General features: G+C 29.8%; 2 protein-coding genes across 3 annotated transcripts in view; one reads left to right on the top strand and one right to left on the bottom strand.

Annotated features, from left to right (window-relative positions):
• Positions 1-10,679, top strand: part of LOC134697195 (anoctamin-4-like) — a 44,274-nt gene extending 33,595 nt beyond the window's left edge. Inside the window, exons 19-23 of one of the 2 annotated variants that reach the window (XM_063559289.1) lie at positions 173-351; positions 2,170-2,306; positions 3,098-3,185; positions 5,385-5,407; positions 7,979-10,679. In XM_063559289.1, the coding sequence (XP_063415359.1) occupies positions 173-351; positions 2,170-2,306; positions 3,098-3,185; positions 5,385-5,403 (423 nt within the window). In that variant the 3' untranslated portion in view covers positions 5,404-5,407; positions 7,979-10,679. The remainder of the gene's footprint in view (positions 1-172; positions 352-2,169; positions 2,307-3,097; positions 3,186-5,384; positions 5,408-7,978) is intronic. The other variant, XM_063559288.1, reaches the window with a different exon arrangement.
• A 4,206-nt stretch (positions 10,680-14,885) lies between these two features.
• The window catches only part of LOC134696508 (uncharacterized), a 31,444-nt gene continuing 30,264 nt past the window's right edge, over positions 14,886-16,065 (bottom strand). The window contains exon 3 of the mRNA XM_063558343.1: positions 14,886-15,420. Coding sequence (XP_063414413.1) covers positions 15,149-15,420 — 272 coding nt within the window. The 3' untranslated portion in view covers positions 14,886-15,148. The remainder of the gene's footprint in view (positions 15,421-16,065) is intronic.

Raw genomic sequence — 16,065 nt, 5'->3', positions numbered from 1 at the left:
CGGCTGTGTATATCACCAATATCATATTTGCCTTCACTACTCTCTATGTGCAAAATACATAGTGAAATGATCTAGACCTACAATATAATAATTGTAGGAAAATAAATTCCTGAAGTTGAAGTGGGATATATCTGCAATTTTAAAACTAACTAATATTTTTTTTAAATAACAGAATATGCATCATATGTCCATTGTAATGAGAAAAGACAGAGAAAAATTAGAGGAAGAGTTAACTGAGTTGATAAACAATCCACCTCAACCAGAGAGTCCATATAAGGAACTACCAAATGTTTACAGGGAGAAGGAGAATGATGATGAATGGCAACCGGTTGATGAAGAACAACATCAAAGGTATTGGACATTTAATACCGCCCTCCATCCCCACTACTAGGCATCAGGGTCATTTAGTGTTACCCTTGCCATCTGTATTTCCCAAAATTTATGTTCTTTAAATTCTAGATTAACTCAACCATATGTTATGAATCTTATATATATACACATTGCATACCCTAAATACAGATCAATTTTGAATTGGGGGTGTTGTCTTTTGTTATGTCCCTTTAGAATGTTATATGCAAGCAGGGCACCATCTTGTATCATGGAAATATTCTCCATTTTAAAAAATTATCTGAATTGCTTATATTTTTTTTATACTTTCAACTTTTTTTTATATTTGGTTTTATATGTACAATAAGGTTTCATTGGATCATCTTTTGGTTTTTCATGGTTTAAATAAAAAAGGTATAAATTTGTTAAACACTTGCTTTGTGGTCTTGACAAAGTTTGCACATGAGCATATAGGAAAGGAATAGGGGCATTAAGGCCTGGTTTTGGCCCAAGAAAATAAGATGTTTGATAACTATTTCAAATTGGCACATAGTGGTAAGAAATGTTTAGAGTCAAGAAATATAAATGAAAAACATCAAGATATTTATCTGATGAAGTCACAACTACGTCATAATATGTACTGTTTTCACGAAAACGATGAAAAAAACAGAATTTATGCAGTTTTCCATCTTTATTTCCATTGTGGAAACATTGTGCGCAGCAAAGAAACAACAACATAATTTAACAGAAGCTATGTTATACTTATTGACATAATCTCCTCAATATAAAGTTGTTTCTTGGGTGCGCACATACATTTTTAATCAAAAACATATTTAAAATTTGATGAAAAACAAGGAAATCATGAAATTTAACAAAATATGCAAATTAAGTCATGATGATTTGTTGACATGATAACTTGTTCAATGTCACATTTGTTTTGTTTTTCTGAATACCTTGTATCTAAGTCAAGTTTTCAGTAATTTAAGAATATGTATGATAACTTTTAGATTTGCAGTAATTTTTAGGCCAAATGGGGGCCTTATTGCCCCTACTCTTTTTACTTTTAATTTGTAGTTCATTTATACCCATGAAATCAACTAAAATTGGTATTCAAAGAATAATTAAAATTCCACAGTAAAAAAAACTTCTATGGAAGAGTCCATTTGGTTTTCCACTAAAGACAACAAAAAAAATGGTATGATTGCCAATGTCAGAGACAGTTCTTCACAAGACTCTCAATGACACAGAAATTAACAACTCTATATGTTACCATACCTCATTTTTATGCCCCACCTACGATAGTAAAGGGGCATTATGTTTTCTGGTCTGTGCGTCAGTTTGTTCGTTCATCAGTCCGTCCGTCTGTTCGTTCGTCCTTCTGTTACACTTCAGTTTAAAGTTTTTGGTCAAGGAAGTTTTTGATGAAGTCGAAACTTAGTATTCATGTTCCCTTTGATAAGATCATTCTAATTTTAATGCCAAATTAGAGAATTTATTCCAATTTCACGGTCCAGTAAACATAGAAAATGATAGTGCGAGTGGGCATCCGTGTACTGTGGACACATTCTTGTTTTAAAGTTTATTATTTGGCAGTTACTAGTAATTTCTTACATATCACTATTAGAGCTGTTCAAGAAAATACTGTGTCCCCCAGGGACAGCATTTTTTTTACCCCACAACCTACAGAAATAAATAAGAACAATACTTACTTTGCATTTTGGTATTTTAAATACAACCACAAACGTAAAATTAAAAAAAATACCTTCCTGTGGGGACATACTATTTTCTTGGACAGCCCTTATTACTGTACAATTATGATTTAATCTTTTAATTTCATTAAAGATCATCACCAAAACAGAAGAGAAGACATAGGGTGGATGAAGAAAATGCCTATGAGGAAATAGATAATAATGACATAAGGAAGTTAAAGAAGAAGAAAAAGAAAAAGAAGCATCATCAGCAAGAAGATAGAGAGGATGGTAATAATTAAAATTAAAAAATACCGAACTCCGAGGAAAATCCAGAACATAATCCTTAATCTAATGGTAAAATCAAAAGCTCTTTCAAACTCATCAAGGGAATGGACAACAACTGTCATATTCCTGACTTGGTACAGGCATTTTCTTTGCTTATGTAGAAAATGGTGGATTGAACCTGGTTTTGAAGCTAGCTAAACCTCTCACTTGTATGACAGTCACATAAAACTCCATTTTATTGACAATGATGTATGAACAAATCAAAGACATAGTAGGTAAAAATGTAAAAAAAAAATGGTTCAGCAGTCAAAATTTTGTTATTATCTAATTCACTGTTAAAATAAACAAATATGTAAAAAAAAACATTCACCATGGTACACAATAACACAAAATGTCATAGCTATCAATAACAAATTTTGAATTTCAATTCTTTTAAGGTGGGTACAGAACACATACAATAAAGAGATAACTTTGTAAAAATCAACTGAACGTTTTAGTCACATTTTATTCTTCAGGAAATTTTAATAGCTTCTCAATGATAAAAACGAGTGTTTATCAAACTGCTATATATCTAATGAACTAATCCGGTAAAGTGTGTGGTTTATAATTTTTTGAAATTTTTATGTTTGTCAGAGGTTCAAAGTAAATATTTTGTCAAATTGAAAAGTTAAGGAGCCAAAATAATTTTAGTGAAGGTGTTTGGTACATGTACCACTATAAATGTTTGTGTTTTCTCATTGCCATTTTCTCAACATTTTTTTAGAGCAAGAATTGTTTCATCATTGTATTTACAGAAGATATTGAACCTCCACCTTACAGTGAAGAGCCATCCTACCGTTCAGACCCTCAATACTACACATCAAGAGATCAAGAGAGTTCAAGGTAATACACATATTTCATGATATACACTTTATTTTCAATGAATATTTTAAATCTCTTTGCATGTTTACTTTTTTTTGGTAGAACTACTAATTTGATAATCAACTTGTTAAAGTTTAGTGAAGAGTAACATCAAAATACAATACTGAAAATTCAGAAATTAATGCGATGTTATTATTATTAAGAAAAATGTGACACGGTTGAAATAACAATAATTTGAAATCGCATTTTGAAATTTTTTGCATGATTTAAAACCCATTTGAGTCTAAAATTAAAAAATTGCAATAATAAATGCATGCAATAATTTCTGAATTTACAATAGCTAGTTCATCATAGAGGTGCATGATTAAATTAATTATTGATTCACATTAAATACTAGAAGAGCACAATGATTATTTTAATTTGGATGCATATTACCATATTTATTATTGAATAAATTTATTTTTAACTTGAGTAGAATATCCTATGCAAGGACGTATGCGAGTTATATGTCCTTGTTCTATATGATTTACTAAGTATTTCTTATGATGTTGATATTGTTTAAAATATAAAGTACAGTTTAGAAACTATTATTCTATCCCTGCTCAAAAATAAATGTTGATAAAAAAAAGCTTATTTAGAAATTGATAAAAACAGTGTTTTTGCTGGTCAAGCTAAAAGTAAATTGTAGAGGCCATTTTTTACTTAGGCTTGTAGGGATACTGAGACACTGAGAAGGTATATTATATATATTACTTTTTTATCATAGAATATTAAAAAAAAAAATTTGAATCTAGAATAATTTTTATTTCTGGAAATTGGAATGAAATGTATTATGAAAACTAACCCTGATAAGGAGGGTTAGCAATGCATTTATGGCCAAACAGGATTAGAAAGTTCATATTGAAATATCAGCAAAAGTGACCTGAACGTAAGTCATGCATGTTTGTCATATAAAACTGCTCGAATTAGGTTGAATTTCATAATACATTTCATATCAACTTTCGAGAAATCAAAGTTATTCCAATTTTGGAAAAAAAATCTTGTTTACAGGATATAAACTATATTTATACTTATATACCTAAGGTTATTACATATTTATTAGGAATAGGGCACATTTAATATATTTTGTATGTTTATTCAATATGGAAATTTAGTGGTAAAGAATATTTATTAATACTTTAATAATTAAGACTCATCAAAACTGAAATCACCAGATTATTGAAAGTTATTGAAATCTCATACCTGCCAACTGTCACTATTTGCGGGGGATTTATCCCATGGAGGCTCCTAAATTAAAATTTTGAAAGAGCAATTTTGTCCACAGTTTAAACAGAACAATTAATTTTACAATGACTCTAGGCTTATAAAAGTATGAAAAAGCTAAAAAAATACATTTGCAGGCCCCCTTGAAGGTTTTTTAGGACTATGACAGCCATCTTGCACACAAAACCCCCATAGGCATTTTGAAAAGTTGGCAGGTATGAAATCTTATTATAGTTTTTACTCATATATGTAAGTTTCATTGTGAATTGTTAATGTAAAACTATCAACAAGTATGATCTTAAAATTGTAGCCCTTGTGATACCACTTAAACAATCATACTTAATCTATCTCTCAACAGGAAACTTTATATACTTAAACTATCTCTTTACAGAAGAGTGGGTTTAATTGATCATCAAGTGCCCTACATCCTTTTTTTTGAAACAGAACAATTCATGTTGACCTGATTTTACATTTGTAAATTTATTTGTCATACCAATTTCTTAAATAAGCTATTGTTAGTCTCAAATTGAGGGAAATGTCAATTGTAAAACACTTCAAACTGCCCTTACTTGGGATGCATTTTTGTCTCACCTTGAAGAATTCAAAAAGCAATACTAGTTATAAATCCATGGAGTACCTGTATGTGTGGTACATTTACATCTTTGGTCTCTCATAGGTCTCTTTAAAATGTTGTTGAGAGAGGTAATATAAATCCTTATTTTGGTATAATTGGTACAGGTTCCTCTTTAGTTAATATTAGAGAGAAAATATTATCCTATAAAACGACTGCAATTAAACATGTAGCACTCACTACAAGATAAAGTACTTGAGTACTTGTTCTGAGTAAAAGTTGGTTTCAGGAGGAAAACACCAGTCAAATAATCCTTACTATCTGGAAAGGATTAGTCTGAATGTCAAAATGTAAGATTATTTCCAATGGTGATTTTGTGTTTTCAGAAAAGAATTTGATGTATAAAAAGGTAAAGTTCAACACTGTGTAACATAACATTTTGGTTGTTGTTTTCACCCTTTTAACTTTGTATACATTTATTTATAGATAGGGTGAAATGTAATAGATATATATGTTGTTCAGTTCTAGGAATATATATACTTATATAAACTTTTGTATAAAAAATAAAATAAATGCATTTATTAGTGTTTTTTTTTATCATACTTATTGTTTGTTAATGTTTTTGTAAAAAGATTTTTTTGCCTGACCTCATTAGTATTACTGTGCATAATATTTCAACTTTAGACTTTAGAGGAAGCTTTGCATTAGATGATTTAATGTTAGTTAGATTTATTTCAATTGCTGTCATGAATGAAGGGCAACATTTAAAAATATTTCCATAAGCTAATTTAATTAAACTTGACTTATTTACCATTAGACTTAAGAAAAAGTTGATTTCTGAATTTATAAAATATTTATTCTATGTAACTGAATTTCTGACACTGTCAATCAACTTTCAAACTTTAACTTTTTAGATTCTTGCTATAGTGCATTGTATATAAAACCGGTATATACCTAAATAAAATTAAGAATGGAAATGGGGAATGTGTCAAAGAGACAATAACCCGACCAAATAAAAAAACAACAGCAGAAGGTCACCAACAGGTCTTCAATGTAGCGAGAAATTCCCCCACCCCGAGGCGTCCTTCAGCTGGCCCCTAAACAAATATATACTAGTTCAGTGATAATGAATGCCATACTAATTTCCAAATTGTACACAAGAAACTAAAATTAAAATAATACAAGACTAACAAAGGCCAGAGGCTCCTGACTTGGGACAGGCGCAAAAATGCGGCGGGGTTAAACATGTTTGTGAGATCTCTACCCTCCTCCTATACCTCTAACCAATGTAGAATAGTAAATGCATAACAATACCTAAAGTATTTAAAGGCACTTGTACCAGTTTTACAACTAATTTTAGTGAATTGTAGTCCTTTATAACTGTTTAAACAGAATGTAAATTCCCAGTGCTTTAACTAGACATATCTTGTTTAATTACTCAATTTTTAGGTACAAAAACGTATAATTTATCAATTAAGACAATATTGTTTGTAGTAAATGTTGTCAATGTAGCAGTGCTTAGAATATGATATATGTCATAGGCTTTCAAGTAGGTTACTTCAATGTATTACATAGTTATTTAGTCTTTACTCTAACTGGACTGTACTAGTTTCTCCAGTAATATAGTCTGCAACTCATCATTTTTTAAGTTCCCATCAACCAAATGTTGTAAAACCTTTACAAAATGCTTATTACCACCAAAAAGAGCTAGATCATGTTCAAATTTGATTGGCCTCAATTTCACTGTTCTTGAGTTATGTTCCTTTTATAAATGTAAAAAAATTGGCAAATTGTCCTTTCCACACTCTAACTTTACTTTGCAACAACTATGTTTTAAAAGTTATATACAATGATTATTACCACCAAACACAGATCAAGTTTGAATTTGGGTGGCATCTTTATGCTTGAGTTATGTCCCTTTATAAATTGGAAAATTTGGAATTTGCAGTTTCCATGTACCTTTCCACTACCAAATGTTCCAAAACTTATATACAATGCTTATTACATGCATCTGGCATACTAAATTATAATCCTGGTACTTTTGATAACTATTTACCACTAAACATAGATCATGTTGGGTGGCATCACTTTTTCTCTATGCGTGAGTTATGTCCCTTCATAAATAGAAAACAAAATGGTGAATTTGCTGTTTCCACACTCTAATTTTACTTTGCCTCAACCAAATGTTCTGAAACTAATACTAATAACAATCAAACACAGATAAACGTTCAAATTTGGTTGGCTTAATTTGCACTGATCTTGAGTTACCCGATTACTGTTTGTTATTGAACAATGAGAGCACTATAGAACACCCAAGCAATATCTAATGACAATTAACATACAGAAACAAATGTCACACAGTTCCAATGGGTATGACTTAGTGCATTGACCTTGAACATACAACAATGTAGTATAACCTGCTTCCTATGGACACACCCTTCCTTTATTATATATTTTGTAATTGGAATAATAATATGAGGCAGGCCTTACCTGTGAAAGGGGAGGAAGTCTGTATAAATTACATTTATTTTAATTCTAACATATTTTGATGTTCAAAGAGAAACGGAAATATTGTAACTTTTCTGATGTTGGTTCTGTTGTTACTCATAGTCTCATGAAAAATGAGACCGGACGTAAGAAAGAAAGAGATTTCTGAACAAATTCAGGAAATAAAAAACGTTACAAAAAAAGTTAACAATTTGAGTTCATTAGTACACTCAATGGAAATTATATTTTTTTTTTTTTTTTTTATATTGATTTTTCTACTGTTTAAGGGGACCTTATCTCCTTATTAATTTTAAAAAAATTAAGAAAAAATTAATCAGCCTCAGAGAGGATTTATAATTTTAGGTATATTAACATTAAATTTTTTGTTTTGTTACAATTGCATGCATTTGAAAAAAAAAAAAAACTAAATTAAATAAAATAGAATTAGAATAATATATGCATTAGTTTTGATATACTGCGTTATCTTTTACAGACCAATATATTTTAAAGTGAAAGGACCTCAGGGCCAAGTCTTTACAGAGCTTCCTGTATCAGAGAGAACAAGACATTCTTCCAAACATTCTGCTATTTCTTCTTCACATATCACCGTCAAAGGACCGAGAGGAGAATTCATTAAAGAGCTTCCTATGTCTACTGATAGAAGATATAGATTAAAACATTCAGATGATTCTATGGCTTAAGTTGTACCAATGTCAACAATTGTTTTCTATATGGGTGCTAATTTAAATGCATTTTATACAATATTAATATTGTAAATTAAAAAAATAAATAAAATCTAAGCCAGTGTTACAGAAAACATGTTTTTCATACCTGGGGAACAGTGAATTTTTTTTCCTTAAATTTTGAGAAATTTATTGTTTATAAATTATATCACCAAAAAGATGAATTTTTCATGTTATTAATTCTACTGTTACATTTTACAAGTTCCTCTGAAATGATCGATTAATTGATTCTACATGATACTACGAAACAATATAAAAAACTTGAGGCTGTTTTATTTTAATTTTAATGGAGATGATGGCCATAGTGTATTATCAATATAGAACTGTTTTAAATTTCTCTTATGTGGAAAGTTACTTTCATGATATATTTTATAACTTGTTGTTAATTACATGTAGAGTACTCAAGATAAATTGTTTAGTTTTAGTGATATATTTGTAGGCAGCAGATAAAATTCAGATAAATTTCAAGAGAAACATTTTATAGGTGTAATTGCTTATAAATATTTTATTTTAAAAAATTATTTAGTATTTATATCTATACTAAAATTGTTCATGTTTATTCTATATATTTTTAAAAGGCTCAGCAGGGTTTGAATTTGTATTTCCTTATTATTTCCTACAACAGATGCAATCAAAATTTAAATCATACAGACCACATCTTTTTTAATTTCTTTATAACAAATTAAGATTGAAATGAAAATAAAGCTTTTTTTATTTTATTTTTTCGTTATAATTTTTGTGTGATGAAATCTCAGGGGTATGTGATGTTATTGAACAAAGACAAGTAACATTTCTGACAAGATGTTTAATGGCTTGGTGCTGCTTGCTATTGCTATTTTTTCAAAGAATTCTTCCCATTAGTGTTGTTAATTGTGAGGTTTAACTTTTCTTGGGAAAGAGTTATTGTAATATATTCTATAAACAATTTTCATTGATGTCATGCTCATATCATTTTGTTTTTTATCATTGGTAGATCCAGGGGGTATGTTCTGGGGTTGGAAGTTCTTGAAACACCCCTTTTTTGGAGGATGGGGATATATCATTTGACCCCCTCCTTTTAATCCTGAGTTAGGAACCCCCCCTTTTGAAAAATGGCTGGATCTGCCCCTGTTTCATGCAGAATCATCCTCACCAAAGATATTTCTATAAACTTATAACAAGTAAACATGATAATTGACCTTTAAACTTTTAAGTGTGAATTAAATATTTTTCAAATTGTTTATGCTTTTATTCATAATAGAGATTTGAACAATGACATTATTGTTTTAGTGCTATATGTCAATTTAAATTATAAAAAACTTCCTTATCTTTTATTTGTGATACCATTTGTTGAAATTTTATATTTATAGCAATTAATGCCTGATACTTCCCCCTGCTTATATTAGACGTCTATTTAAAAAAAAAAAAATATATATATCCCTGTATGAGTAATTTTTGTATATTTGTATATTTTGTATATGTTTTTTGGTGAAATAAATTGTATTTTAGATAGTTCTAGTCTCCTTAATAAGAGTTAGCTTTTGCTTGATCAATTTCACATGAATGAACTTTGACACTATTATGAAAACCATGCATTTTTAGGTTAAATTTATCAAATAATAATATATATAATCATATTCCAGTTATTTATTATTTGCAAATTGTCATTTAAATTTATTGTGAGGGTATGTGAGGGTTATATTAAAATTAATTTATATTTATACTTAGTCTGGAACTTTATATTTTATGTATCTTAAGTTCAATCAGTGACTGTAATGGTGTGACCATTATAATAAAATTTTCTTTTTTTTTACCAAGAAACTGTTGGATTTCTGTCTCAGTAACTCAGTACATGTATACAATATTTTTTTAGCATATTTTATAAAGATTTTTTATTGGTGGTTCAAAGAACAAAAATGGGCGGGATGGGGAAGGCACAGAGTTTATTCAGTACAAACCTACAATACCTAAAAACTGAAATGCTACTCGTCTGATTGCAAAATTATACTAAAAAAACAACTGTGGATATAGTTTTAATAAGAGAAAAGGACATGACAAAGTAATTTACATTTGGTGTAAAATATTGATAAATAATAATTAGAAAATAGTATATAATGAATATGCAATTATTATCCTTGTAACAAATTTCAAGAGAGAATGAATCAGTATGTCTGTCCATAAAATATACAAGTCTAATTTTTCATTAAATTTTTGAAAAGTTTTCAATGAAACTTGGTACAGAGATATATGTGTACTCTTTTTAAGTTTGGTACAAGTGTATAGGAAAATGTGTATGAAATATATTTCTGTCAGATATTTTGGAGTGACAGTTTAAAAAAGGATATTATGTCACAGTGGTGATCTTACATAATATGTTTTTGTGATCTTACATCTGTGAACTAGAATTTACAGTTTACTACTTAGGAGATAACTGTATTGTATTTTAAGCTCCGACGGCATCAATTGGGGATTTGATGGTCGCAAATTAAGTTTACTGGCGACGCGTTAGCGGAGACAGTAAACGGGTATTTGCGACCATCAAATCCCCAATTGATGCCGTCGGAGCTTAAAATACAATATTGGTATCTCCATTCTTATGAAACTGACAGAAAACAACGTTAAAACATGTATTTAAAATCTGTCATATGCCGTCTGCGCTTGCGCGTAGGTCCCATAGCATCAATTGTCAATTGATGCCATGTAAGAAAGTGACATTATCCAATCAAAATGAACGTTACAAACGTTGTTGCATTAGAATGAATGATAACTAACAATTTAAATTTATTATTGTGTTCCGTCCATATTTTTACATTTTTATAGACATGAACTCTTTAATTAAAATAAAATTTGATGAATAGTTTATTGTCATGTGATAATAATGTGATATTAGGGAATTTGTTTACCCATTGACATGCATAATACAGCAAGGGTGAATGTATATATATATATATAATGGCATTTTATTTTATTGTTTAGCTTTCCCATTTTATGATATTTTACTATACTTTTTTAATATTTGAAATTCCATTTTCTTATTAAGTACTTGAATATGTAGAAATTAAAATAGTTTATATTATGAATATGTATATTTATATAGAGAAAAACAGATTTTTTTTTTAGGAAAATTACTAGATGACTTTTGTTATTCTTAAAAATTTAAAAGAAACAACATTTGCATTTTTAATTTCTTATTTTGTAAATTGTAATTATTTATTATTGTGATATTTTTATGTTTTTAATTTAATATTGAATACTGAATACATTACCATGACTTTCTATAGTACATACAAGGAAATCTTTCCCATATGAAAAAAATTGTTCAAATTTGACTTTAATTGAAATTATAAAATGTTTAATTTAACATGTTACAAACTACACATACTACATGTAAATCTTACAGGAGAACTTTTGTATTAAACATACATAACTACTATCAATGACTATCAAAAACAAAACTTTGAAATAAAACCAATTATTTTTATTTAAGAAAGGTTTTACTGTAATTTTATGTATTTTTACATTTTTTATTGTTAGTTGTTATCTAATATAGTTTAGAATTTCTTACTGAATATAATGTCAGCTTAGGATACAATTCTTTCTATAATGAATAAATAAAGCAAATCAAAACAGAATGTTCGGTGAATGGTTATTTGCACAAAAGTAACTCAAGAAGATCTAAAAAGATTTGAAGCGAGATCGGATATATATTTTGTGGGAATCAACATTATAAAATGGAGGTTAAAGGGAATTGTCTGTTTTCATCTTTTAACCTTCTTGCTTGAACTCATATTGATCAATCTGAATTTTTCCATGAAGTGTTGTGTTTTTTTTTTATTTTTTTGTCAGTTTTCCTCAACTTATGTGTCCTTGTTTTATGCCCCATCTAGGTCTGTCCGTCTGTGCCACTTCAGGTTAAAGTTTTTGGTCAAGGTAGTTTTAGATCAATTTAAAATCCAATCAGATTGAAAGGTAGTGCACATGGACCCTAGTATATGATCTTTTTAATTTTTATGCCAATTTAGAGTTTTAAACCAAATATCATGGTCAACTGAATATAGAAAACGATATTGAGTAGGGCATATGTGTACTGTGGACACTATGTTTGTTTAAAATTTATTTATATAAAAATGAGGATCTGATATCTGTCACAATGGGCAAATTGATTAATTTGTTGGTGATTGTTACATTAAGATGGATAACAAATAATCAAAATCATATTAGTTAAAGTTGACAATGCTTGAAGGAAATCCGCGTTTCTGTATTTTCATTCTGTATTGAAGACTAAGTGATGGCCTTTTCATTCCATTCTCAATTTTAATCCGTCTAGTTTTAACCATTTTACAGAAAATGAGAGCTACGAATTCATTAACGTAATGAATGAAGACCTATGGTGAACTATTGACTAATGATCAGATAATATCGATGAGAAAAGTGCCTCGATGGCCAACTGGCCAAAGAGGTCTAATCTGCTGTATCATTAGCCTGTCAACTCAAAGGTTGTTAATTCAAGCACCAAACGTTGCAGGTGAATTTGTCTCCAAATTTTAATCGAATAGGATTGCTAGCTTTCATGCAACAGTTTTCTCCAGAAACTCCCTGTTCCTCCACCAATAAAAATGGCCACCACTGAAAGCTTATATTGACGAAAGTGGTGTTCACACACACACAAATCAATCAGTGATAGTCATAATTATTATCAATCCAATGGTAGTATAATGAAGAAAATATATTCTTTTTGTTCTGCTCACTTAATGTCCAGTGGCAAATATTTCATGTATATCTTGGCCGATTGCTGTTTTATACTGATATCACTTAAATATAATTTATGAAAGTGAAACAACAACATGCATTGATTGAAAGAATTAAGACTTAAATTAAAAAAAAAACCAGTACGAAATAAGTAGTAGGATTCCACCTAGACACTAGTAGGAATGAAGTTGGAATCCACCTAGATTCAAAGATTCCATATGGAAAGTAGGCGGACATGGAAAATGAACAAAATTCTGACTGGATTTTTTAATATTCCTACTTCAAAAATCCTACTACATAGGTTGAATTTTAAAAGTCTGTATGGATTTTTTTCTGTTTTGAAAATCTGATTTGATTATTTATTTTCCTACTGCATTTTTAAGATTCCTCCCAGACTTAATTTATAAAAATTCCTACCAGGAAATCTTTCTACCTGGAAAGTTATCTTGAACTGGATTCCTGTTTGCTAATGACACACATTTTGCAATGTTAAATGCAAGCAAGTTCCAGTTCACAAATTCACAAGTTAGAGGGGAAAGAATGAAAAGTTGTGTTGGAATACAATGCTGCAATTCAAGCTAGGGTCACAAAACTACAATATAGAAATGTAAGAAAATATGGCAAATCAAGACTAAAGGTAATTCTTATACATTCAAGAGTTTTTTTTATCTGCCTGCTAAAAATATTAAGTTATCAATTAATTCATCAATAGTGCATAATCTTACTCATTATTTTTCATTAAACTAATATAGATCTACATGTTTAGTATAACACTTTTTATAGCTTGCATATATTGCAGTTTCCTTAAAAATTTCAAAAGTCCATTTTTTCAAAAAGGAATTTATTCCATGAATTTCCTTTGTTCTTTGTTATTGAGATTCAAACTTATCATTGACCCAGTTGTGAATTTGTGAATATACACTTACATTTTGTATATTTTTAAATTCCTACCAGAAAACATTTTTTCTGGGTGGAATTTTGAAAAATTCCTACCAGGTTTCCTAGTAGGAATTTTATTTTCCTACCAATGTATTCCTGCTAATTTGCATATTCCTGGTAGGAATGTAAACTATTCCTACTAGGAAATTCCTGCTAATTTAAATTTTTCTGCTATTTTCCGGGTGGATTCCTACTACTGTCTGACTAGAATATCACTCTTTTCTGGTAGGAATTCAAAGCAATTTTCCTACTATATTCCGTGTACATTCCGTATGGATTGTTTCATACAGGCTGAATATGTATCCTATCCAATAACCAAAGGTTTGATGAACTTTGATAGTATTTCAGAAAGGCAAGTGGTTCTTGCTTTATTAGACTCTTTTGTAAGGAATTAATTAGTAAAAAAACAAGGAAAATACTTAAAGGAGTATGAAGAATTGTAATTTTTTTTATGTAAGGACCATCTGAGGAGAACCTCCAGGTGCGTGATTTTCTCGATGTGTTGAAGACCCATTGGTGAACTTCGGCTGTTGTCTGCTTTTTAGTCGGGTTGTTGTCTCTCTGACACATTCCCTATTTTTATTCTCAATTATGTTTTCAAATGGATCACATCCTTTACATTCTTGAACAGTCAACCAAGCCATATTAACACTTAAAAAAGGCTGAGATTATTTCATCTGTCCTTTCCTATAACCCCTAGTTCAGTGGTAACGTATCAGGCAACACAGTTCTATCAAAGAAATCACGAACTACAATTACATGAACCACACTTTTTTTTAAATGTCTGTATATACAAGTATCTTCCTTTGAAGCAGCGAGGCTCTACCAAAGAAATCATGAAACTCTGAACTGCAAGTTCTACAATATGTGTGGCTTCTTATTGCTTTATTATGGATCGAAATCATGAATCGCTAGTTCTGAAAATATCTGAAAAAAGTTTAACTGTCTCCAGACAAAGACAAAAGTTTGAACAGTAAAATAAAATATATATTGATATTAGAAGCTTTATTACCAAAAAGGCATAGATGATAAACCAGAACACTAATACAGATACTAGTATGAAAACAAAGCTGTTGAATTTACTATCCTTGCTGTTGAAATTATAAGTTGGCAACACATAAGAGGAGAATTCTCAAGTCCAATGATACTATGTACGTATTTACAAAAATTGCAAACAAAAAACAAAGCAGTGGAGACGGTATTTTTTTGCATGTAAGCTATGCTGCCGTAATTGTACAAGTACAATATAGTCTTTATACAATAAGTGGTACCAGCATTAACATGATTAGTAACCACATTGATGAATACATTAATGTGCAAGACTTATTGGTACCATCTTTGTTGATACAGAACTCTCCATTTTGTATATCTTCAACTTCTACACCAAATGTTTTAAGATCATTCCCAAATTTCTTTTCAAGGTTGGCTTTCTGATCATTTAATATATTTTGGTCTGTGTAACATCCAGACGCTGTGTTGTTATTCACCGCAAAACAATCTCTTAAAAAGAACGTCACTGTGGCTTCTGAAAGAAGAAAAGTAAGATTTAAAGTTTGAATAATAGGTTTAAACCCAACTACATGGGATCAATATGCAATGAACACAAACGTTTAAATTGGTAAAATAACTAAACTCCTACGGAATCGACAGTGTTGTGACGAACGGTGTTACATTGTTACAAAATACTATATTAATGACACATAACTGAAAGGTTGATAGAGCAGATTGTTACCCCGAGAAAACATTGTCAACCGAGCGAAGCCGAGATAAGAAGTTAGCAATAACTGTTAGTCTTTTTCATTTTTGGCCATGGCGTTGTCAATTTATTTTCGATTGATGAGTTTGACTGTTCCTTTGGTATTTTTCGTCCCTCTTTTTTTTTAGCTCTCAATTAAATTGCATACAAGTATCACGGCTCTTTGACATTAAATTCGTTGACCCGGCCTTACTTAGACTGGTTGTAAATGAAAATCTTGTTAATATTCCGAAGGCATAGTGAATATTTTACGGCGGGAATCACCGTTTAATACTTTTGTCCCTGAAATATCAGCGGCGTCACAACTATGGTTAACCAGAATTTAATTTGAATAATAACAATATAGTACCTGTAAGGAATCACACTGCGAACATAATGAATACTGATATTTATTGATAAAAAATAAGATGTGAT

This window comes from Mytilus trossulus, chromosome 14 (genome assembly GCF_036588685.1).
Source record: "Mytilus trossulus isolate FHL-02 chromosome 14, PNRI_Mtr1.1.1.hap1, whole genome shotgun sequence".
Taxonomy (NCBI): Eukaryota; Metazoa; Mollusca; class Bivalvia; order Mytilida; family Mytilidae; genus Mytilus; species Mytilus trossulus.
Note: the sequence above shows the minus strand (reverse complement) of the source record. Positions and strands in the feature narration are given on the sequence as shown.